General features: G+C 48.2%; 1 protein-coding gene across 1 annotated transcript in view; it reads left to right on the top strand.

Moving 5' to 3' along the window:
• LOC149341442 (fibrillin-1-like) overlaps window positions 1-25,814 on the top strand; it is a 100,671-nt gene that overhangs the window by 19,129 nt on the left and 55,728 nt on the right. The window contains exons 2-16 of the mRNA XM_089543549.1: window positions 3,372-3,457; window positions 5,269-5,451; window positions 7,007-7,111; window positions 8,833-9,027; window positions 9,757-9,882; window positions 10,409-10,534; window positions 11,517-11,675; window positions 14,426-14,590; window positions 16,619-16,741; window positions 18,430-18,552; window positions 18,881-19,009; window positions 19,333-19,455; window positions 22,178-22,303; window positions 23,018-23,236; window positions 25,511-25,636. Of these exons, the coding sequence (XP_089399675.1) occupies window positions 3,372-3,457; window positions 5,269-5,451; window positions 7,007-7,111; window positions 8,833-9,027; window positions 9,757-9,882; window positions 10,409-10,534; window positions 11,517-11,675; window positions 14,426-14,590; window positions 16,619-16,741; window positions 18,430-18,552; window positions 18,881-19,009; window positions 19,333-19,455; window positions 22,178-22,303; window positions 23,018-23,236; window positions 25,511-25,636 (2,114 nt within the window). The remainder of the gene's footprint in view (window positions 1-3,371; window positions 3,458-5,268; window positions 5,452-7,006; window positions 7,112-8,832; window positions 9,028-9,756; window positions 9,883-10,408; window positions 10,535-11,516; window positions 11,676-14,425; window positions 14,591-16,618; window positions 16,742-18,429; window positions 18,553-18,880; window positions 19,010-19,332; window positions 19,456-22,177; window positions 22,304-23,017; window positions 23,237-25,510; window positions 25,637-25,814) is intronic.

The following is a 25,814-nucleotide window of genomic DNA, read 5'->3' as shown; positions in this document are numbered from 1 at the left end:
TGCCACCGCGGTTGTGTCATAAAGTTTTGTGATCCTTTAGATACCTCTCATACTAATGATACTTCTACTGTCATCGAGTGGCTGGCTTGCCCGCGCCGATACTGGCGCCAGTTGCTGTCTAGATTTCGAAGGAAATGCCTAATAGAAGTGCGAAACTGGGCGTTGAAATCCTACCACTAAAGCCGGTTTGCGAATTACGATTTTCTTTGAAAGCAGAAGCAACCGATATATTTTGTTCCGACAACATGGATCTTACTGACCAGTGCGGGCGCACACATTTCTATGCGGAGGCTGCACAACTAGCCGCTCCGGGCTATGTGCCGGTTGCGAATAATCTATATAAAGAAAATATTGCCAGGCTAGAATTCAGGCCTGCGGCTGGACGTCAGCAAGAAACTGAAAGCGCCAGTAGGAGCGGAAATGCCAGGCTGCAATCATTAGCTGAAGCTCGTGGCAGAAAAAAAAAAGAAGTAAAATCAGCGTTGGCGATGCCTCTCGCTACTCGTCTCACAGCCGAAATGCGCTGACGCGAGCGCTTCCACAGAAACCGAAGCCGGAGCGTCGTTATCGGCAGCGCGGTTCCCTCCACACCGCAGCTTTACGCGGCAGCTATGGAGTAGTTGATAGGGCGCGTGAAACGTGGGGAACAAGCACGGCGCCTGCAGAATGCGGAACCGCGGATTTACAGCCGTGCGGCAGGCCGCGAGCTCAGTGTGTCCCGCCGTCTTACTGCTGAGCGTGCGAGTGAGGTGAAGGGGGGCTCCACGAGGGATCGGCCGACTCCCTGGACGTGGGCCAAGCAGGCTGCGCGTTTCGCTTTCCGCGTGGTTCGAGATATGCAAAGCAGTCGGCGTCACCGTGCCGCCGCTACGGAGGCATGACACGACTGTACGACCCTCCTCCTCACCCCCCCCCCCCCCCCCCCCCCCTCACGCAGCCTGTGCGTTCCTTTTTTTTTCTTCGCGCACCGTCCCTCAGATGGGTGAAGGCGAAGGATATAGGCTCGCTGAATTCCGGCGCCACAAGTCAACTTACCCAGTTCTAACGCCCGACAGGGGCTGGTGCGCCGATCGTTGATCTCTGTTGCAGTACATATAGTAGTGCCTCCATTGTGGAAACTATGGCATTCAGGTTCCCGTGTACCACAATTCGGCTTACACAACCGTTCTGTACAATCTCCGCTTTCTGGCTCTAAGGCGGAGCAAGACGATGGGGCTGTGGGTCCCTTTTACACAACTGTGTTAAAGACGGTATATGTATTTTCTACCCGTATGGCTGCGCTTATGTGGATGCAGTCAGCGATAACTGCCTTGGTTGGGCACATCTCTGCTTAAATCACGTTGCGTTATTGTGTATATGTCAGCATTCAGCATACCAAATTTTGTGTGGCCTTGGTTCCCTTCCCGTACTCACCGAATAGAACAAAATAGGGATGTGCGAATATTCAAAATTTTCGAATACAGAACCAAATATCCTTCTATTGTATTCGCTGAACGAGTCATATATATTGTAAGTTTAAAGTTACCCGAAACGAATCGAATATGCCCTCAAGTTCTCGAATCCTAATCGAAATCAAGAGGAAGAAATGGGCTTGGGCAGGGCATGTAATGCGAAGGAAAGATAACCGCTGGTCCTTAAGGGTAACGGAGTGAATTTTAAGAGAAAGCAAGCGTAGCAGGAGGCGGCAGTATGATAGGTGGACGGATGAGATTAAGAAGTTTGCGAGGGAACGGTGGCCGCAGCTGGAAAATGACAGGGTTAATTGGAGAGACATGCGACAGGCCTTTACCCTGCAGTGGGCGTAGTCAGGCTGATGATGGCGATGGTGATGATGATGAATTGGCACAAAGTTCGCGTAAGGCACGCCATAGTCTTCTTCGACGGCTGTTACAAAAACATGGTTTACTTCAAAAAAACTCTTGCTTGGGATAACAATTAGTTCACGATGAAGACGGCGCGACCAATGGGAAGAGAAAAGGCTGGTCCTGTAGTTTCTGCGTCTTTTCTGTCCCAGGTTGCTCGCGCCGTCTTCATATTACTTTCATGCTTCCCTCCGACGGCACACAGGTTCCTGCCATAGCCCGTCTCTGTGGTTTCAGCTCCATGACGCGGTCCATTAGTATGGCGGCCTTCATATTCCTCATACATGGCCTCAAAGACTGAGCTACGCAGCTGCGCTCAGGCAGCCCTCACAAACCGTGTCTTGAAGCCCTGTCTCGGAGGCCATGGCTGAAACGTAGCTCTCGCCCCTCTCATCCACTGAGATTTTACGCTAGTTTATTCGCTGTGGTTTTCAGTCGTAAATAGTTATTTCCTATATGTATGGCACGACGGCCAAGTTAATTATGCGCCTAAAGGAAATCAGTGTTGCTTCTTTTTAACAGCTATTGCTACAACGGTACCACAGCGCCGCCGCTAGCGCTACTTGGTCGAATATTCGTAAAAATATATTCTATTCGTATACGATTCGGTTCTATGGCTATTCGATTCGTATTCGATTCCTTTCTTTTAGCTAGAGTGTTCGTAATCTATTCGGTAGCAAACCTAGACTATCTGTATTCGATTCAGTTTGAAAATGGTATTTTTTGCACACTCCTAGAAAAAAAAAATCGTTCGTTCCTCCTCGTGCCCATAGCATTTAATAGACCCATTATCGGTACAAATGAGGCTCAGTAAACAAGGGCAGTAGCATGTGTGTTTTGGAGCTACATATGCTGCTGCTAAGGAAGGAGTGTTGGAGCCACAAATTATGGGTCTTGTAACAGCAGGCAATGCTACATGATAACACTGATGACGTGTTCTTCACCATGCATTGAACTTTAGCGCCCGCGACAGCTGCTCTGTACCCAGTACAGTTGAGAGCTTGTAGCACTGGGCTCCCCACTGCGAAAGCAAAGCACATTTGAAATTATTTTTCCGCCTTTTTTTTTTTTGCGTTGAAGTTACCGCCTATCACAGCATGCAGTCAGGATGAAACATAGCTAACAATTTTAGACAACAACGATTTGGACCGGGAAACCGTTTATGAACGCAATTTTTTCATATAATATAAGATTTCACTGTAACAATCAATATGGCTGCAGATCACCTGACGGCAGTCTTCCATTTTTTTTCTATTAAAGTTTTTTCTATCGTCAAAAGCGTTCCCCACTGGTTTTCAATGGCAGTCTTAAGTGTTAAATGCGATAGAAGGAAACACTTTAAACGAAAGACTGCGCTACATATCAGAAGCATGGACTATTACCTTCAGTATTTCCGTAACAGTACCTTACAATATACCAATTTTCAAAATTTCTGTCTGATAATTTCGGACATGCGTTGTCACATATTTGGGAGAAAGTTAGTCTCATAATATTTCTCATACCTCGCAGGGTCAACGTCTGCCGCTGGGGCCCAGCACCGATTTGCTGCGAAGGATGGAACAGATCCAGGAGTCATTACGGAGGCTGTACAGTGCGTGAGTGCGTCCTAATCCTGGGAGAAGCGATCATAGCCCGGCTTGCATATTTCATCACGGCATGACATGAAATGCCCTCTGAAACACTCGTGTAGAGATTTCCTTTCTCCATGAAAAGGTTAGGATGTACCCTGATCGCTCATACCATGAGAGTAGAGGTGGGTACTCCTGTATTTCGTACAGTGAGGTTGCAAGGTGAATAAGACGACTCATCCTGCAACACTTTTTTTTTTCTTCCCAAGATCGGTATCCTCGGTGGTTGCGGAGGTATCTAATCTTTACCCCTGAGGACTTTGGTAGCTTCATAGGCACAGGAAGTGCCCGACTATTCAGCTCAAAAGCAAAAAGTGCGGCCTGCGGACCAACCCTAAGGAGGTTTTTGTAAACGTGTGAACATTTCCACCTCAATCATTTCCGGGAAGCATCATTAAAAAATGCTTACAGCCACATATTCTACAGTGAAAGTTAAATGCAGTCGTTTCTATATTTTCAGCGTTTTCATTAATAATCTGAACATTTAAAAGCTAATTTCAGCTGCACCAGCAGGTAGGACATGCGACAATACAAATCGGTCCCGCAACTCGGTGTGAGTCTGGAATACACGCTACGCGCCAGAACTGGAAGCCTAGTTAAGCTCTGTTTTTGACAGACGGGACGTAACTATTCAGAATATTTTTTTTTTTCCTCTAGAATTATTCGCGCTAAAAGCAGACTGTCACTCCATATGATGTTTCTTTCGCTAAGCGAAATTGGCAGCGTCGTCGTGCCGTTCTGTCTGCGTTACCTAAGTATAGTGATTTTTTTTTCTGCACAAATGTCCTTGGCTACACTCCTAGCGAGTATTTTTTCTTCTTGTTGAGGTCATCCTGTAGTAGGATACAACTTTAAAATAAAGCAGCTGGCAGCAATGGGTCATTGTCTGCGGTGTCCTGTATTACTTCACTCACCAATCGCATCAGTGAAGGCAGCAAATAAGGAAATAAGCTTTTTCATATTTTTCCCATATCAAAGCCATCCAAATTCTTGAGCTTACAAGTTTGTCTCGTGGTTAGCTTCTTTTTAGGTAACAAGGGAAACTTCCACAACAGGACACTTTTGTTTTGTCGCGGAGAAATTGTGTGTGGAGGTCCTGAATGTGACGGATCATCACTGTGGAGTTAAGTTGTATCCGAGTACAGCATGACTACACTACTGGGCAGCATAGCCGCCGGAAATGAAACTGTTGTACATCGTTATATCTATACCACCGCCACTTCAAAGAGGCAATGCGGGCAACTGTAAGTCATTTTTGTTCTCAGTAAAAATCAATGCCGTACCTCTTAGTGGGTATCCTGATGTTTTTTCCGGCAGCATTCCGTGCAGATAAATAATGATATACAATTTTTAAGAGATTTTTTTCCCGCCACTCCGTTCAAACTCGAGACGTCAAGACCAAATGGACTCCGTGATCATAGTTTGAAAGTGAATGGCAGTGTAACTTTGCCTCAGGGATCCGCGAGAGAGAATTTCTCACCGCCCCACAGTTTGCTTGCGAAAACAGCCGGTGGCGGCGTTGCCTATATTTCATTTACTTGACCTCTTCTAGCTTATAAAATCTCTGTGTTTCATGGAAATAGCTTCTCTGCATTTAGAACGCGGTAATCTATCGATAAGAACCAGCTTAAACTTGTCCTTAGTCTCCCTTTAACGTCTGTAAAAGCGCTGGGAGTAACTCACAAATAAATGAGCCGTATTCTTAAGGGGAAGCAGCAGGGCTCCGCCGCCTCCTCACGGGGTCGACCACCGTAGTGAGAGCGACGCGGTTCGCGCAGCCATCTGCCGGAGGCCATGCGGCCCGGGCGGCCACTGCGTCCGACCCAACGTCTGCCGCTGCGCCAGCGGCGTCATGGCCCGGTCGTGTCCGACGGCGCCACTCACGCTGCCCACGGCGCCGTCGCAAGGCAACGGCTCGTCAACGACGGTCACCAGCCCGTCGTCCTGGCGCCATGAGTACGGTGAGTGGTACTACCTGGCAGCGTTCCATTTGCACCAGCGCCGCATAGGCCGGTCGGTTCAGTGGCGAATCCATTCGCTCAGCGCGGGAGCACCATATTCGCATACAGCTCAGGAACACAGCGTCGATCGATTGTCCCTCAAAGGAGGCCCTCTAGCCAGTGGCGCCGACCGACTGTCACGACCGATTGTCAGTTAATCCTGTTAATCCTGTTACTGTTAATGTAGCGGTTATTGCAGAAGCAGTACACTGTGATGGAGAGAAAAACAAATCATTCGCTGTGGTTTCACCTTTAGCGTATGAAATCAACGGAAGAAAGCAAGGCCTCCAGCTGCGTCCACTTCGAAACTTTATGAACGCCTACGAAAGTGGCGAGGTCAGCCCTCGACGAAAGGCGCCACGCGGAGTCCGAGACCGCGAAGGCAAAGGCCTCGCGTATACAGTCTGCACAAATGCCGCACGCAGAGGAAGAAGCAGAGCTGTCGCGTCTCGCGTTACCGGGCGGGCAGCGCGTAAGCGATCTCGCGAGAAACAGCGATCGTGTCTTGAGAGAGAAAACGAGACAGCGGAAGGGCAGCGCTCGGGGTCATCCACAACACGCCGTGGAGCAGCGGTAGAAATAAATGAATGCTGCCGTGGCCGTGAGTCATTCCTCGGGTTGAACATTTCGTTTGTGCAACGTTGGTGGCCTCTGAGGCCGGTGCTTGGCGCTCTATCTGGGGCTTGCGTTGGCTGGCGACCAGGCGCCGTCAGCGTCCCTCGGTCAGGCTGACGTACGACCCGGCTCGAATGTCTTCCAGCGCCCGCAAAACAACCGGGGTTTCGGCTGTGCGCAGCGCTCTACTCACAGTCGGGAATTGGCTGCCGCGTCTGGCGGACGCAAAACGAACTTGAAAGCGAATACTGGAGGTTACTAATTGTCTCTGGCATGTCGGAGTGGTTTCAGAGCCCAGATGGTATACTCAACATACCATTCAGGACACGAAAAATTGATGCTACTGCGACGAAGCTGATATGTACCGTCCTAAGCTCCTAGTGTTTTGAGGAGGCCTGTCGGCCGCGTGGCACCTTTGCCGTGTTGTTTTGCCTCGCTGTGTTGCATATTATATGTAGCACGTTGAATCATTTACCGTAATCGCGGAGTGTTCAAGACTCGTTGAGCTCAGATATTTTGTTGACTGCTGTTTATTTCTGTTGCTATATCATGGTTTAATCCTGTCTTTACTTGGCTACTACAACATGTCACAATAGTGCTAGAAGTACATAAGACTTGAACTACTTTCAAATGCGACTTTGCACGTCGTGCCTCCACCCTTTCATTGTGACAATAAAGTTCCTCTCGTTATTTTTAGCTCCACTATACTCGCACAGTGGGCGAAAACAGGCAGCAATTAGGGATCGCCTAGGCGTTTGTACAGCGCTATAGCGCTTTGTATAGTACTGCCATGCGGGTTTTTGGAAGATGTCACAGAATATAACCCGCGCCTATATATGCCACCTAACTCTGGCATTCGAATGCGGGCGCCGAGTTATACAAATGCCCCTTTTCTGTGAAGGACAATCGGGGCTCTGCCGAGAACCCTGCCTCAACGGTGGCCGCTGCATCGGCAAGGACCGCTGCTCCTGCGTCTACGGCTTTGCGGGTCGCCGATGTGAAAGAGGTGAGCTGCCATGTCTCGATCCCTGCTAAAAGAGGCATTGCTAGTTCATCACTACAAACCTTCGTCCAATTTTCTATTATTATTAATGTCCAGAGGAGAGTTCTCGACGTGTGTAGACATTGTGTGGAGGTATTGTGCATGTCTTCATCTCAGTCATGCACTCCGCTCTCTGTGTTCTTAACGCGATAGCGTTAAAGGCCCCGTTCTCCAGAAAATCCGGTGTCGGCGTTGTGAGCGAAAAGTCACGAGCATGACTCTGGCAGGTGGGGCCCAGAGAGCAACCTGGGAGGCAGGAGGGCCACCCAGGTAACGTGAACTTGCAGAGTCATCCCAACCCAATGGGCACTGAAACTCATTTGTGCAAATAATGTCCTTAAAACGTTTTTAAAGAACACCGCAAGTTTACGTAAACAAAAAAGCGATGGTCGTACTCGCAGTTGTGACAGATGGTTTGAACCACACCGCCGTACCGATTATCTCTGTCAGTCCCTACAGTACCTGCTTCCATTTCTTCTGAACGATTATGAAAAGAAGGATGTATATTTCGAGACCTACAGTAAAAAACAACTGCGACAGTATTTTGTAACCCACTAAACAACCTGTGTACAATAATCATGCTAACTTTGTATTAGAGTACGACTGACATATGTCAATTCCGCTATGTTTTCTGATGTTCAGGAAGAATTGAGGCCGAACGCCGATCACCTGAAATTTTCATGAATAACGATTATCTTGTTAGTTATTGTACTCTATATTTGTTTGAATGATTGTCTGAAGATGTGTACTCACACTGTAATTCACTCTGTAGCCACTGCTGCCTTGTATGGGCCCCCAGGCACCTTTCAAGCTGTCGTAGAACAGCTTTTTCGCCTGGGGGCCTTCAACCTCGAGTTGAAAATAAAAATGAATTGAATTGAAATTTAATTGAATTCGAACGTTATGTGGACGTTTAGGACGTCCATGGGATGTCCAAGAGAGTTCCAGTGCTTACTGGGAACCTGTCCGCCAGATAGTGAGAAAATTGTCCACTTAATAATTGTTCACTCGTGAAGAGCAACCTTGGCCTCAAAAGGACCACTGCTGGGAGCACCTGCCATCGCAGGGCAGGGGCGCATCGCTTAATCGCTGCATCAATGCGCCAGGAGTGGCACATGAACTCTCAGGGATTTATGAATATAAAGTTAACCCAATGCGCAATCGCGTCCAACCATTAAGGCGGATGTTAAGTGTTCCTCCAATTTTTTTATTTAACTTCATCCAGTGACATATAAATTAGAATAAAAGTGCAAAATTCCGTTGATAATTTGCAAAGCAATGTTCGCGACCCCGGTCCTAAGCAGAAACTGACACGTTCCTACGACGACCTGACAATGACGAGGCTAAGTTTCCTTTGGACTATACTCATTTTCAACCGTGCTTCAAAGTCACGACAGCTTGAAAGAGGATCTGTGCGGCCTGTTTTATTTATGAGATGTTCAAAAATATTATTAGCGCCGTACATGCTACATGAGCATAACACAATCATGAAAAAATTATGGCAGCACTTGCATCCATACACCAACGTCTTTGCTTCTTACTTCTACCCTCCCTTTCCCGTCCCCTGCCCCCCTGGAATTGACATACTTTAAACTTTTTCAGCGATCTAACGCCCTCAAACCTCCATCGGCTCGTTGTGGTGGCTGTGTTCAGCATCTAACGCTACCCGTGTATATCTGCCACAGACTACCGGACCGGGCCGTGCTTCCGCAAGATGCGCCAGTCGTCCTGCTGGGACCAGCTGCCAGGCGTGGTGTGCACGCGCCAGTTGTGCTGCGCCACCATCGGCGTCGCCTGGGGACACCCCTGCCAGGCGTGCCCTGGGAAGCTCGAGTGCGACCGAGGATACATCACCAACATCCACTCGCGCGGATGCCAGGGTATACGACTCGACCTTCTAGAAACCCCAAAGAACGCCGTGCCCTAGAGAATCTGTTAATGACGATCACCAATGGACTCAGGGCCAAGCAGGGCCAAGTAGATGTCATCTGCGTCCGAGCTGAGGTTTACATGATATTACGTGTGTGACCTTAGTGCTGAGATATCTCCATGGATGCTTAATAATGTTATGCCAAAGTTTGGGGCCTCGTGCAACGAGTCGCTTAACTGCCACCGCTGAGAGCAACTGCCACATATTCTAAAACGATAGTAAGTTAACTAAGCTTTCAAAAAAAAAAAACATTCAACAGAGGTCTATCTGATTAGGAAATGAATTCATTTAAGTTAGGAAAAACACCAGCCAAAAGAACGGAAAACACGACGTTTCAGAACCTACGCGCTTGCTCCATGAGTTGTGCCTAGGCGCGAGTTATAGCTTGCCGTTTTAAGCCCTCGTTTAGTCATCTGCCGGGTCACTGAACGTAGACCGTGGATGTAAGCGGGTTTAAAAGACGAGAACTCGCCCGCAGTCACACCTGATGAAGGAACTGACTGAGCAGATTTTGAAGCGTAGTGTTTTTCGTTTTTTCGCTTTTTTGTTGGCGTTCTTCCTAACTTAAATTAGCTGAGCGTTTCTTACGCGCAAGAGAAGCGAATGCAGTGTCATGAGTGTGAGTTAAAAGCGCTATCAGAACGAAAGATTGAGTTATTTCTTGTCTGTGTTGATGCAGAAGTGAACGAGTGCGAAGCTATACCGGGAATCTGCCAGGGAGGCAACTGCATCAATACACCAGGCTCGTACATTTGCGAGTGCAATGAAGGATACTCAAAGAACGCACGGACAGGAAAGTGCGAAGGTAAGCGCAGTTCCCGCATTTTGAAGGAAGGTCGATCCGGAATTAACTGTCGAGTTGACGACGAGGCAGCGTTGTCATGCAGCGTAGCTCGTGGACAGCTTTTATGAACACGTTTTCGGCCACTGAGTGCTGGAAAATGCAAATAAATTCTGATGTAATGGGCGCTCTGACGAAGTGGCCAAATGTAAATACCAAACATATGCTGCTCCTCTCCTATTTATTCATACAAATGGAGTTGAACGGTACGAAAGCTAACACACCTTCAAGGCTCAGGGTTACACCGCTTTCCATTGCCTGGTTCAATTGAGGGTCGCTTTAACTTTGACCACAGCAAAATGCAAAATTAGAGCCCTTGGGTAACCAAGACCTAGTGGCAGGCATTGATTTTTATAATTGCCGGCTGAGTGTAGCGATTGGTTCAGCATTTCTAAAAATAAAAATAAAGAACTCCCAGTGGAAATGATTCAAACAGAGAAATGTCGAGGTAGTGACACTCGCTCCCAGTACAGATGCAGTTCTCACGCAGACGTGGATGAGTGCACCCAGGACTTGGATATCTGCAACGGCGGCCACTGCGTGAACACCGACGGCAGCTACTACTGCGTCTGCAGCACAGGCACCGTACCTAGCCACGACAAGAAGGCCTGCCTCGGTGAGACGCGCCTTCCATGCTTGCTTCTGTCGCTCTGGTCGAGATGTGTGTGGCCTAAGCTAAATCTGCACTTGAGAAGAACCCTGCATGAGCATGATACTTGCGTAGAAGGACGATGTTTACGTAGTATGCTGGCTTTCAGTTGTGGATAAATTAGGATTGCTTTATATGCATAGCTGAAACACGCCTAGAAAGTTTGACGCAGTCTGTACTTTCGTCTATGAAGATTATAAACGGTTCAGAAGCACCTTTCAACTATGAAGACAATTCCTATAGACCGGTCCGAAGAAGTGTACAGGGATATTTCTGGAACACCAGACATTCGTCTGCACATAATCAGTGAGCCTACTAGCTGCCTACCACTTTTTGATAATTTTGTAGCATATGGGAATGTGACTAGACTGCCTGAATTACAACTCGCTAGGATAATTCGATATTTTGACTGCAACTTCCGTGTTTAAATCCCGCTATCTAGACAAGCTCAAATATGCAACTCAACGATTTGTTGAGTTGCACATCATTGCATCTCGTCTATGTGCGCGTCCCGCCTGTCTTCTACATTGGTTTCGAAACTCTCTTCCTCCCCATGTTCCGGTCCCTCCATTCTTGTGACTTTCATTGTAAATACGTAGGCAGAAATAATCTTCGGTTCAGCAGACATTACCGGCTTCTTCGGGTGCAATTCCTCCGCTTCAGTACATTCTGCAGCCGTAATGCGGTGTTGTAACATTGCTAGCAATTCGGGACTGCGCCTAGTCAGTACCGCTGAGCATAGCGGCTTGTCATGTTCTGTTCTGCAGGCTCTCGGCCATTCAATTTCTTACTATCAATGATGATAACAGCGCGCTATTTTTTTTATTTTTCAAAGCCATGCACCCCTTGGTGGCTGGAGAATATAAGCGCTTGTCCCGAATTCCCGGTAATGGATGCCACGTTGCTGTTATCGCCTTTCTTCGCGTTCACTGGAGTTTGGCGATTCCAGACACGAGCCAGGACCACTGCTACACCGAGTTCGGCGGCTACGGCATGTGTCGCAACCCGTTGGCCGTGAAGCTGACCAAGTTCGAGTGCTGCTGCAAGGAATCGCCCAGCATCCGGGGCTGGGGTACGCCCTGCAAGCACTGCCCACGAAACGGCACGGGTAAGTAACGCGGATCCCTGCCGCCTTTTCTAATAGCTTCCGATTGACAGCACCGCTGTTGCTTCTGTGCGCGTTGTTTCTTCTGCGAAAAAGCTCAGAAGAAATTAACCATCAAGCGTTAAGTTTTAAAGGCCCCGTCGAGGCATATCGTCATAGTATTAGATATATTTAGCATAGCGCGTACCGCTACCGCTTACTGCGCCCCGTCCGTGCGCACGTGCTGATTGGCCCCAATGCAGCAGATGGGCGCGTTGTGGACGTGAACGTGGCGCCATCTGGCAACCTCACGGCGATCTGCTCATGCGCAGTGGCGGGGCGTGGTACTTGCCGCCTAGAAATCACGAGATGTGCTCGCCATGTAATTACTCGTGCGCATGATAACTTCGTTGTCAGCAGCTTTTTGCACTGGTGTTCTTCCTATTGCGCTTACAACTTTCGTACATTCTTAGCACCCTTATTCTTAGATTCTTATTCTTACCCTTGTTCTTAGATTCTTAGCACCATCCACTACGTCACATGCCTGACCGCCGCCTTGGTTAGTTGCTCCGCAGCCGCTGGGGAATGAGGGCCGAGGGTTAATTGGCTCGTTCATAGAAAATTGTGGCCAAGTACTACACCAGGGTGGCCAAATCCTGCTCTGGTGAGGGAGTGCGTTGTCGCTTCTGGTCACCGAGATCAGATCGCACCCCAGACCTGGTTAGGCAATTCTGTCGACACGCGTTTTTTTATGCGAAGCATATTACTAGAGCTACACTACAGCCCGTCGAGCGCGGCGGTGGAGCTACCATTGACCTTTAGCGTGACCACGTGACACCACGTGACAACATGACGTCACAGCAGAGGAGAGATGGGCTGCCGGCTCGCGCGGTCGGCCGCGGCGGTGGAGGCTCCACATCAGAGGCGCGGCGGCTGACCACGTGACAACATGACGTCACAGCAGAGGAGAGATGGGCTGCCGGCTCGCGCGGTCGGCCGCGGCGGTGGAGGCTCCACATCAGAGGCGCTGCAGCTGACCACGTGACGCTACAGCAGCGGTATAAAGCTGAGCTTGCCTCACTCTCCGGGCACTTACGAGGCGGCCAGGTGTTGGGATGCCGCCTAGAAGCAGGGCTGATTTGAACGAGAAGCGAAAGCTTCAGCGTGCCACAGAGACCGATGAAGAGCGGGATGAACGTCTGGCTAAGCGGCGTGCTCAATATGCGGCTCGGCGACAACGTTCTACAAAAGGAAAGCCATGTATACCAAGCCTAGCCATCAATATGCTTCGCATCGGACTAGGCTTAACCTTAGCTAAGCCTCAGCCATTTTTTAACCCGGTGGAGAGTTGCATGGCACCGGGATTCGAACCCCGGTCCTCTTGCCCGCGAGGCGGACGCCTGGACGCGGGTGCGGGTAGGCATTTGTCTGTAGCCGCCGCCGCCACGCGTTCGCTTGGGTTTATGTCAGCGACTTGTGCGCGGGTGGATAGACGGTCCGCGACAGTCGGTATGGTGATGTAATTTCTTGGTAAGTTTGGGGGCTACCCCTGAACCCAGACGCTGTCTATCACCCGGTAATTTCCCTCGTCCGGTAGGCCAATTCTCAGGGTGAAGTGTAGATAGTTGGATTTCCTGTGAGTCAAGAGTGAGCTGGAGTCCAGATAAAAGTGATTTTCGATTGTGGTGCTGGGGTACCTTCAAGCATGCGATGTGCATTTGGGAAGACAAAGCCGCAGGCGTAGTTGCGGACGCCTATCTTACTATTGCTGGTATTGGTGCGGACGTCGGCCGTAGCAATAGCTAGGGCGATGGCCACCTCTCTTGCTTCTTCTGGGGTGGTGCCTATTATGGAGTAGCTGTTCTTAACTGCCCCGTATTTGTCTGTGACGACTGCAGTCATGGTCATAGATGCCTTGCGATCGTGTTCTGCAGCATGACGACATACATATTTATTCTGATTTCTTATAACTTTTGGTAAGTTGACAACTGTTCATGCTGTGTTGCCTCATTGTTCATTTGCTCCTAGTTATGCACGAATGATCGTAGAGGTCTTTGAAACCAGATCATACATTTTTTTTAGCATAAAACTTCACACAACGTTTTCCGCGACATCACACATGTTTTGTTACCAATTCAGGTCATTTTAACTGTTCAGGCTCTGCATATTTATCCACCGTTCAAACCTGGTATTATGATAACATAAAACTGTCGAAAAACAAAACATAAATGTCATCACAATACACTTTTTGTAGTCATTTCTTCAATAAACTTGCGCTAACAACAGAAGTTTTTGTAGTAACAAGATAATTTTCTGTAGCATTGTGCTATAGTAAGTCGTATCCACAAAACTACAGAAAAACATTACGATACAGAAAAATCGACAAAACATTTTGTTGCATTTTGTTCATATTTTGGGCATGATTCTGTCGTTTTTTTTTTTTTTCGAGTGAGAAGGATCACAATCGAGGTCATAAATTTGTTATTTTAAGATGTCACTGTTAATGCCAGGGTCATTCGCCATCTAAAGCAAGCTATTAGATCAGCTGAGCTAATCTCTTCGCGTTTGAAGCGCTGCATTCATTCAAATAAGCTGCCGACCTGCCCAGCGATTACCACAGATAACTCACTGCGCGATATTCCTTTAACCGTTTTATCCTAACGGCAGGGCGGCGGTACAGTAGACCACTCTGCAGACAATGCGCGACGAAGTGGCGCTTCTGCTCTGACCCGGCTGACGTTGCGTTTTCCCCGTTTCTCTTGTTCTGCACGCAGCTGAATATAAACATATCTGCAGATCGCTGGAACAGATGGCGGTCAACGAGTGCGACCTGCGGCCGGGACTCTGCGAGCACGGCCGCTGCGTCAACACGCACACGGGCTACCGGTGCGAGTGCGACACCGGCTTCAAGCCCACGCCCGACAACAAGAGCTGCAAAGGTCTGGCCGCCTATGCGAAGAAGCACTACCCCCATTGCCACTAACACTGAACACATACGCGCGCTGCGTCCTGGTCTCGCTGTTTGCACGAGGGACATAGCTAGACGTGTTTGCGTGTCGTTGAACCGCGCCCACGGTTTCTTGGCGGTGTCAACAGAGCCTTTCGGCGCCTGAACGTATTTTACTTCCGCTTCAGTCTAGGTGGCGGGGGAGGGAGGAAGAAGGGGCGCCTTCAGGTCTCAACGGTGTAGGACTGGTTATATTTCTTTTTTACACACAGTAAGAGGGATTCGTAGCCGTGGGCTATTTAAAAATCAATTTGCAGGATATCGTTAGCAGAAGCAATGCCGTACACGCGTAAAGCAAAATAAGTAATATCAGAGCCGTCGCAGAAAGACTTTTCCCTTTTATACCTTGGTAAGAGAATGAATGAGTAAGAATGGGATTCGTGTAAGGTATAAACAAAAGCTCTGGAAGATGCATCATGTCAGCATGATCACTGAGTTCCAAAACAAATTAATGACGATAACACAAAACGAGTATAACTGAGCTGCCGATGAGCCACTACACTATAGTAGCCTGAGAAAAAAGAGGCATGATACAATTTCTTATTGCACGCTAACGTAAATTAGTGAAGCCATAGAAATTCAGAATATTGATGCCGGCAAGTCTTGTTGAATTGCAACTTTTTTTTTTTTTGCAGTGCTTCTTTGAATAGTTATCGTACTCAGTATTACATCATGCATGAAAACAAGTCAAGTAATTGGTCGCTAAAGATAATTTCTAGTGAAACTAGGTTACATAAAATTATTTTAGTAAACAATGTTGTTAATAGTGAAATATGTTACTATAAGTGAAATGAGTAATTTTTAGCCTGCACGTTGTTAGATGTGTGCATTTATGTTGCGAAACAGCGTTCCATATTTCAACTGCGGCATTCTTCAAGCGCTGGAGCCCGCAGACGTTGCGAGACTTCGTGGTGATCATTTCATCATATGAAGCAAGACGGGAATTTGTACAGTGGATGAGATAGATGCAAAGTACGCCATTGACAGAGGTGGATTTCTCGGAAACAACACAAATATGTTTTCCGCGTCAGCACACTACAAACGTTTTTAGGTCTATCGACGCGAGCAGTCAAGCATTAGTCTTCATAGGCCTCTGATCAAGTCTTTTGCTCATGCCGTTTTATGCGTCGCCGTTTTCATCCCTATAAAGCAAGCGCTTTTTTTTTTCCTGCACATGATATTCTTAATTCTGCCATCGACTTCTGAAGTGCTGAGTAGAGCCAACCAGTTTTTTCTTTACTGTATACAACGTCTCAAACCACATCGCATGAATTGTTCTTGTGCATACAGCGCTTAATCTTTATAACTGACATTAAGAAGTATGTCCTGTGCGAGCAGGCTGAAGCAAAATAAAGTCTAACATCGGAGAAATTGGAGCACGAAGACCTCAATTGCAGTCAGTCCACTTTATTTTAGATTAGATATTCTGTACACGGAAACGAGCATGACATATCTCATATAAATCCCGAAGGACCATAAAGAAAGGCTGGCGGAAAGAGACGCAACAAAGCTGTTAACATTGCCGGGTGTTTTCTGCGGTTCTTCGGGCGAGTTGTGTTCCACCAACTGGCTGAAACTCATACCCTTCTTCATTACGTCTCGCACGTCCGCGAACCTTAATTGACACCAAACGCTGCGCTCCTAAACAACCGCTGTCTGCAATGTTCAAGGCTGCTTCTTCGACATGTTTTAATAAAAAAGCTTTACTAGCCCCATTAGACGGAATTCCGTCGGCAGCCGTCATTGAGGCCGATATATGGTCTCAAAACGATGGCGTCGCGACAGCGGCCGACTAGCCACCGAAGCGGCGAGTTTTGTGCAGAGACTGAAGGCAGGCAAATGGTTTTCAGAATGTAATAAAACTAGGAGAGTGCTGAACCTTCATTGCTATAAGGGAGAGAGAGGGCAGTCATCCCGCGGCATGAACAATGACGTTTCGCCTGATCTCTACCGTTCGCAGACGTGGACGAGTGCAAGGACACCAAGTACTGCTCCCTGGGCAGCTGTGTCAACAGCGTGGGCAGCTTCCGTTGCTTCTGCCCGCGCGGATTCGACACCACTCCGGATGGCACGGACTGCAGCGGTAAGGGACGGACGCTTTACACTCGTCGCCACAGCCACAGCGAACGATTGTTAAAGAGCGAACGGCGGCTGCGCTGATTCTTTTCAGCTGGCTTTTGAGCGCAATGCACCCCAAGATTTATAATAAGGAAAGGCGACAGAAAAGGGCGGAAGCGATAGAAACAATATATCGGGGCAAACCCCGAAATGAAGTCGCCTACGTGGATGCGGCAGGGGACAGACACAGTCGATATATAACCGTAGCGGTGGTAGATGGGGGGGGGGGGGGGGGTCACCCTCATCACGGAGGCCACCATACTAGGGAAAGAAACCGAGATAGCGGACGAAGCCGCGATAGCGATCGCTTGCGCTGGCACCAAAGCTAGATACATTATTAGCGACAGTAAAACTGCAATCCAAATTTTCAGTAGAAGGAGGGTAAACCCCCTCACCACCAAAATTTTAACACAAGGAGCGATTGATAGTACGATCAACATCATCTGGACTCCGGCGCACGAATCTGTCAGCGGTAACGAGGCGGCCCTCAGTGCAGCTCGAGATCTCTACCTCCGAGCTGTACAGGGAGGGTCGGCTCAGGCCGAACATGATAGAGAAGGGCGATTAATCTCGTATCAAGAGATTACAGAACACTACAAGCAATGCCGGAGGTGTTTTCCCCGACCAAACACGGCGTTAAATAGGAGTCAGGCAACGGCGTGGAGACGCCTGCAGACTGGAGTATACCCAAACCCAGTACTAAATAAACATATCCGATCGGACTGCGAGGACGATAAATGTAAAAAGTGTGGGGCGAGAGGAACCCTCGACCATATAATTTGGGAGTGCACTTACGCCCCAGGCAGGGCGCAAAACATTAGCAGTAGGGAAGCCTGGGAAACCTTGTTGCGGAGATCGGACCCTGAGCTCCAACTCATCGCCGTCCAAGTGGCAGAAGAGGCCGCCGGCGAAACCAACCCGTCCAGCATCGACTGCGACCATCCCGTGCGGCTTGGCCGCTCCTAAGTCCCCTCCCCCGTAAAGGGGGGTGAGGCAGAGCGGCCCAGGCGGTGCGGTCCTTATCTGTTGGACAATAAAAGTTTTCAACAGTAACAACAGCAACAGTAAGGATCACTTAACAAAACACGTTGTGGGTCTAGTTGGTGAAGCATTCGAGTACACAGGCAGCGCCCGTGCTGTGTACTTCTTTGTTTCTGTGTCCTCATTTTTTTAGTGCTAAAAAAAACTTCTTCAAGGAACCATCGCAATAAGGAATAACGGCTGTGCATATTTCTCCATGTAACACATATAAAAAAAAATCCCAGTGTTGTAGGTAGACTTTCACTCCCGCATTTTAAAAAAAGCAGTGAGGAAAGCAAAGAAAAGCATAACTGGAAAAGCGATAAAATAAACCTGAGCAAGACAGACGAAAACATGGGGCGAAGCAATGATTGCGTTCTCGAAAACTGTCCGGAGTGCGAAACTCAAATACTTATCTTCCCTTCCTCAATAAAGAGTTCGCAGCACTATATACGGTCAAGTCAGCGCTTCCTCAGTGGCACAAACCAAGGCTTTAGCAAATCACTGGCGAGTCTGCGTAATGGCAGCATTTAACAAACTTCAAAAGGAAAAAACTCTCCAAGAAGCGACAGAGACGGCCACTACTGAGTGTTGCACAGACCTGAAGATGCAACTGTGCTCGCTGCGACGCAGATCGTGACGAGTGCGCGGAGAGTGGCATGTGTGGGAACGGGCGCTGCGTCAACATGGCAGGCTCGTACAAGTGCGTCTGCAATCCTGGATTCACGCTATCACCCAGCGGCCACGCCTGCATCGGTAAGTGAACCACGTGTTAAGAGTACCGTTAAACAGTGTAGCTAATGCAGTGAGGGAATGCTTCTGCAGACGCCTCTAAAAAACGTAAGGCTCAGGTTTGCTGCATACATGTAAATTTAATTTAAAGGGACACCAGAAATCAAATTTTTTTTAATTTATTTACTTATTCGTGAAATGAAAGAGGGAGGGAAGGAAAAATTATGTCAGTGCAATGAATGGATACTGACAGGCTTTGACGAGCCAAGCAGCTCTGATTGGTGCTGTGCGGCGGAACAGTTCTCCTCCCTTCAGTGGCTGCAGTTTTCTGTAGCATGAGTTGTTCACGCAGACATCAACGAATGCGCCGAGAACAGCCAGATCTGCCTACGAGGTGGCGTATGCGAGAACACACCTGGGAGTTACCGATGCACCTGCAAAAACGGCTACGTCTGGTCGCAGGACGGCCAGTTCTGTGTAGGTGAGCACTTGACGAAGCCTTTCCTGACATTTCGGTGAAGAATATAAAGGTCAGCAGTTTCTAAATAGTGTGTAGTGTGTAAACAATAGCATTGCCATCTGCGGTCTCTAGCGTTCATCTCAAGCGGAGACGGGTTAGGTCTAATTTATGAACCGATAAATGTCGTACCGCAACCCGAGCAATCATAACTGCGTTATACGTAGTCAAGTGCGTGACACTTTATTTCATGCGTAAGACTACAAATTAAAAATGGCGCAGAGTGATAACGAGTTTTCCCTCTTAAGTATTGTTGTGCCTCGCACAAATTCCTCCCACTCTTCCAGACATCAACGAGTGTGAGACTACAGACATGTGCCGCAACGGCATATGCGTGAACACGGACGGTGGCGTAAAATGCCGCTGTAACGCGGGCTTCAAGGAGTCTCCTGACCACCATCACTGCATCGGTGAGTGAGAAAAGACAGAGTAGACACCCTAGTCGATGCTGGTGAGGCTCAGGTAGCAAACAAGAACTGGGACCGTTTTACGGAGTATGCTATTCGTCTACAAATACACAATCTCGGTGAGCTAAAATCGACCGTAGGGATTTTATTACCTATACACCAATGCTTTTAGCGCGCGAGCACTAAACACCCAATCTCAGATTTCGCCGATGTTTGTCCGAAGCCTCTCTCCGTGACCTTGAGGTTGCTCGGAAATAGAAACCAGGATCTCACAAGGCCCACCAGTGGCAGCACCTGGCATCGCAGGGCCGTGGCGCATCGCTACACCACTGCACCACTGCGCCAGGAGTGGCATGTGGACTGCCAGCGATCTATCAATTTAAAGCACAGAATGTCCAATTCCGCATATATGGTCATTAACCCATAAACGCTGTAGCGTTATACCCTTAAGGCAGAGCTTAAGTGCCCCCTCCAACTTTTTGTTCGCCTTTTCATTATTCCGGGAGCTTCGAGAAGCCCACTTAGTCAACCAATACACGCGTCTTGCACAGACCACGTCCGGTCGCCGCCTCTTGGACCGGCTACACATCAAACATGACTACCATATTGAGGAAAGCGACCCCTTCCCCGCAACATGTCCAGAGAAGACCACAACGTGGACGTTGCCGGCCCACACCACGGGGGGTGGTACACGGCCGCAGTCGTACACAACACAAACACAGTTAACGGGCTCACTTTCAAAGCCTACAGCGCAACACACGCGGAGGAGATAGCCATTGCTCTGGCTCTCACCAATCCCAAGTCAAAACACATCATAACCGACTCGCGAGGGGCCTGTCGGAACTATGAGTTGGGCTGGGCTCCCCCGCTTGCCTAGCGCATTCTAGAATATAGCTGCCGATGCGAAGATCCAACTCCACGTAACCTGATTTGGGCCCCCAGTCACCAGGGACTCCAAGGAAACGATCAGGCCGATCAGGCCGCCCGCGCACTCTCTCCCCGGGCTATATCCCTGTCCTTGGAAGCCTACTCCCAATCAGACAATCTGGCCCTTACATTCAAACACATCACCGATTACTACAAGGAGGAGCACCGGCGCTACCCGGCTCCCTGTAAGGGACTGGATCGCGCTGACGAGCGCCTCCTCATCAAAATTCTTACTAACACTGTACTGTGCCCGGCGGTACTTAAATATTTCAACACATCCTTTGATGGCACGTGCCAGTTCTGTGGGAAGGTGGCTGACACCTTCCACATGGTTTGGGCGTGTCAATTAAACCCATCTATCTCCCCCAACTCCAACCCCACCAGAGAGGACTTGGAGGCGGCCCTGATTGGCTGTCAGGACCTAAAGACCCAAAAGGCCTTGGTTCACCGGACGCGGGCGGCGTTGCTTGCAAATGGGGCCCCGGATTAGGGGCTCCACCTAGTATTGTTAGGGGAAAGGGCCAATAGGGCCTACCCCAATCACCTCTTTGTAAAAATTTAATGCACGATAAATGTTTCACCACCACCACCATTTTACGCGTCACTGCTTGCCTCCACAGGAGTGATACAGCCCGCCCCAACTTAAATCCGCCTCCGTTCAACATAGCCGGAAACAGATAGAGAATCATTTTTTGCTGTGAACTACGAGGGGGTACCCAAAAGAAACCGGACTAAATTTTTTGGTCGGCAAAGCTTCTGTGGTACCACGTTTTGCCACTAGGAGCGCATAGAACGAACATTCCAGAGTCAGTAAGCCGAGTGCCGTCGTTGAAGGAGGTCAGACTAGTTTAGGCAGAGCTTTAGAGTGACGACTGTTTTGTGTGAATGTCGTTTTTGCAATGGCTGATTTTCGTGAACAGCGTGCGCCGGTGAAATTCTGATTTTTGCTCGGAAAAAGTTGAATGGAAACTCTTGAAATATTAAGAAAGACGTACAAGGACGATGCTATGGGGACAACTCAAGTGTTCCTGAATCGAATCCTGAATCAAAGCAACAATCATGCCAATGGAAAACTTCAAATTTACCTCGCCTCAAGAAAGCTCGTCAGGTGAAACCAAACCTCAAAACAATGCTGATTTGTTTTTTCGACGTGAGAGGAGTCGTCCATTGAGAATTTGTTCCGCAGGGTCAGACAGTTAGCCAAGCTTTCTACTTGGATGTTTTGAAAAGATTGGGCAACAGTGTGCGGTGGAAGCGGCCAGATTTGTGGCGGTCGGGTGACTGGTTTTTCCATCATGGCAATGCCCCTGCTCACACAGCCCTGCCTCTACGACAATTTTGGACCAAAAATGGCATGACCCCTATTCCTCAAATCTCATACTCTCCCGACCTTGCCCCGTGCTACTTTCTTTGTTTCCTAGAATGAAAAAATAGGTGAATGGAAAGCGTTTCGCTGATGTTGCTGAGGTGAAGAAAAAAACGACGGAGGCACTGTCAAGCATCACAAAAGATGAATTTAAACAATGTTTTGAAAAACAGAATGAAAGATTTGACAAGCGTATCATTGCAAGTGGGGAATACTTTGAAGCAGATTGAAGGTCTGTGCTTAAAATGTGAACAAATAAGTTCGAACAAAAATAAGTCCGGTTTCTTTTGGGTACCCCCTCGTATAAGACGTTGACCTCAGTGTCCGTTTTAGAATAAACAATGGCGTAAGATTGTTCACACATTTGCCTTGCGAGCGGTGTTGTGAACTGTGACGAAGAGGGGTAACCGACTCTTATCTCTTACACTGCAGACATTGACGAGTGCCACGAGCTTGACAACGTGTGTGGCAACGGACGGTGCGAGAACACAGTGGGCAGTTTCCGCTGCCTTTGCGACGACGGCTACAGCCTTGGGCCGGGTGGCAGATCTTGTGTCGGTAAGCAGCACTTTGTGTTTATTCGTCCTTTAGGAGCATGCAACGTGAGGAAGTAGTGCTTCTCTCTATATTGTGCAACATGAAGACTGAAAAAAATGTTTTTGCTACACATCTTAAGCTGCGTGTTTCGTGCTACAAAGAACTCCGAGAATGCAGACTGCTTGGTGTCCTCGTAAACAATTCCGCTCCGGACTCTTGCTACAGCAAAATGCATAACAATGTTTTTGTGCGTCTGTCTTGTCTCATCTACTGCATTGTTTCTTGTGGAGCAGTTATACATATCCAGCAGTGATTACTGTTGCCTAATACATCGTAGTAGCATGCGTTGACATAATTTCTGGCACGGGCACAACGGCGGCTTTGAGAATAGAGGCCCCAATGTAATAATCATCTTGAAAAAAAAAAGAAAAACCAGTAGCGCTAATATTTTTTCTTGCTCTAGAGACATTAGTTTTTATGCAAATGATGCTTCTGTACAGTCCTAAATAATTTGTAATGTGAACACTACAAAAACTCATAGACCTATACGTCAGCAAGGGCACTTACCGCCATAACAGCCGGCCAATGCACCTAAGCTAGCCCTCCGGTGTTTACTGCCAATTCCACCTTCGTGGAGAACATCAATTGCAATTCATAAATTGCAAGCTAATGCGAAGAGAGCTTGTACAGAATAAAGGTCAAACTGAAGTCACTGTTGCACTGCCGTGCGCGCAGACTCCCGGCGCGACTACTGCTACTCGTGGTACAAGAATGGGGATTGCGGCCAGCCATCCCCGATGCTGGTAAAGAAGTCGGCGTGCTGCTGCGCCGCACCCCAGCACGGCTCCACGCTCGCCGCCTGGGGAAGCCAGTGTACGCCCTGCCCGCAGCCCGGCAGCATCGAGTATTCGCGCCTCTGCCCCAACGGCAGCGGTGCCGGAATCGACGGAGAAGGTACGCCGTCTAGACGTGTCCGGCAGTCGGCCTGCGTAGCTGCCGTTCGACTTTTTTCGTGGTGGATCAACCCCAATGCGTAAAGTCATCCTCGCTTAACTCTTTCCTGTCCGCGGGGAAAATGGTGGTTTTCAGGTCATATCATTAATCTTTTTTTTCTTTAACAAAACTTGCTTGGTACAGGAGTGTATGGTACCGAATTGTAGAGGAGGAAATTCTCTTCACATTGTTAGTAGTCACAGTCAACATGTTTATTGAGTAAGAGATGAAAAAAACAGTTATCAGAAAGAAAATTGTAGTTACAAAGAAAAAACACACGAAAACATCAAAGTTTCGTCACAAAAATAAAACATAAAAAAATTTCAAAATATACATTTTTTACAACAGGGATCGATGCAACATTGCAACAAATTTTAGTTTGCTGCAAACAGTATTAGCTGGGCTAGGAAAGGAAACAGTAGTCCTAGCGACTATCATGCCACCGCGCGAAACAGTTCCTTGTTGCCGTGAAGCAGAGGTTGGCCGCACATGTCTCACAGAAAACATTTGTTTTTTGTTGCACCTTTTTTTCTTCGTAGCACAATTTGCAGTTCCGGTACTTTGCATTTTCTGCGGCTTGTGCTGCAGTCCCTGAGGTGAATCACGAGGCGGAAACAGAGGGCGAACATTGGGGTCCTCAGGATGTGGCTCATCAAATCCGAGCAGTTGCTCGATCAATTCAAGTCTGAACACGAACTGATCAAATCTTGATGTCCTCGACAATTCTGGCGCTTCGGGATGCTCCTGGCGATGCGCGTCAAAAAGTATGAAGCTGTTGACGACCGCGCCGCCGAGTCCGTGCAACACTCCGGCGCGCAACGCCGAGGTCGACCCCTGGCTGTCTTCGAGCCGAAAACACGACTTTCTGCGCTGCCGGCGGCAAGTAATCCCGCCCGAAAGACGTTGACACCCTGCAGATAAAAGTAATGACCTTCAGAACACTCTGATCTTTTCCGATAAGCGCGCAGCAAAACCGGAACATTTCGGGGGAGAAAACGAAACTTACCGGGGCATGGTGTTGACGTTCCGGGTCGGTCTGACGCAATTTCGCTGTCGGTGCTGAAGTCTGAAGAGCCGAAGTCGTCTTCTGAATCCTCACTGCTGCTGTTCTTGTCCAAAAACGAACTCTCAGGAGCATCAATTTCTGTGGAAACGCGCGGTTTCGGCGCAGCAGCAGCGCGCGACGTCGACGCCATGATGGAAACAAGGAGCGCCGGTCAGCTGACTCCGGAGGGGCTTCCAAAATCACCGCTTGGCGGAAAAAGTCAAACAAAAAGCGAAACTGAAAGAAGAGTTGCTTTATTTCACACTGGATAGCGCGAGTTGTCCTGGAACGCTTCAAAAAGCTGGAAAATACAAACTTGAAACCATCGATAGCGGGCTATCGATGGGAATAGGCGCGGACAGGAAAGAGTTAACTTTCTAGCTACTGAATGTTGACGCTTTCTCCAAGCTGTTCAGAAATAGAAGGCTTGAGACGGCGTCGCATTTCAGTCGACGTTCCTTAATGATCTAAATCCGTATGTTCGAGCGATAAACACAGAAGCCACTCCTTAATGAAAGCGAGCATATATAACAAAAAAGAAAAAACTTTCAGCATGTTTAGACACTGCGGATTGTGTTTCACGACTGAAATGTCATGTCTACAAGATCAACCAAAAGAACGAAAGAATATTTTCAATGTGTTTAACCTTTTCAACTGAAAGCGCATTCTGATAGTTGCTAGTATTGTATTTTATCTGAGAAGCCTTTCTTTTACGTGTGGAAGACAAAAATGCTTCAGAAAACACCGTGCTTTTTGCTATTTTTATTTTTATAGTTATTACAGACGCATTATTGTAGAGTTCGTCTGCGCTGATATGTTGCTAGGAAGATAAAAAAGCACTTGATATAGTATTACACTATTGCTGTCGATATGTCTTCATTTTCTGGAGAAAACCTTTCACTTTTCTTCTTCTTATCACCGTATCAGACCGGTTGCACAAGCACGTCTACTATCGCAAAGGCGTGCCGTCTCCTCATGTAAAAACCTATTTTTCTCACGTGACCTTAGCGCTTTAGAGACCGGTTGTCTACCTTTCACACGCAACCTGTGAGCGCAACTTATTTTTTTACTTTCCATCATCTGCCTCCGTCAGCAGCCTATTTTGTCGACGCCTCTCAACTGTTTCATCTTGATTGTTCTTCTGATTCAACCCTGATTGTATATGTCCGCCACTTTGTTTCGATGCGCAGATATCAATGAATGTTGGGTCTACCCGAACATCTGCCCCAATGGAGCTTGTGAGAACTTAAGAGGTAGCTACCGTTGCATCTGCAACGCGGGATACAAAGTAGACAGCACGGGGAAGGTTTGCGAAGGTGAGTGCCAACACGATGTGAGTATGCACACGTAACGCTGGCGTCACTTCTATTTCCCATGCCTTTCCCTTTCCCCCTGGAGGGTTTAGGTTCATTTAGACTTTGAGAACCGCAAATAGGTTTTATAGGAATATGCGCTCCTTTTCCCAAGGCCCTAGTTTTGAGTTAAGTTGTTCTG

This window comes from Amblyomma mixtum, chromosome 5, assembly GCF_055824585.1.
Source record: "Amblyomma mixtum isolate Tamu chromosome 5, ASM5582458v1, whole genome shotgun sequence".
NCBI classification, from domain to species: domain Eukaryota; kingdom Metazoa; phylum Arthropoda; class Arachnida; order Ixodida; family Ixodidae; genus Amblyomma; species Amblyomma mixtum.
Note: the sequence above shows the minus strand (reverse complement) of the source record. Positions and strands in the feature narration are given on the sequence as shown.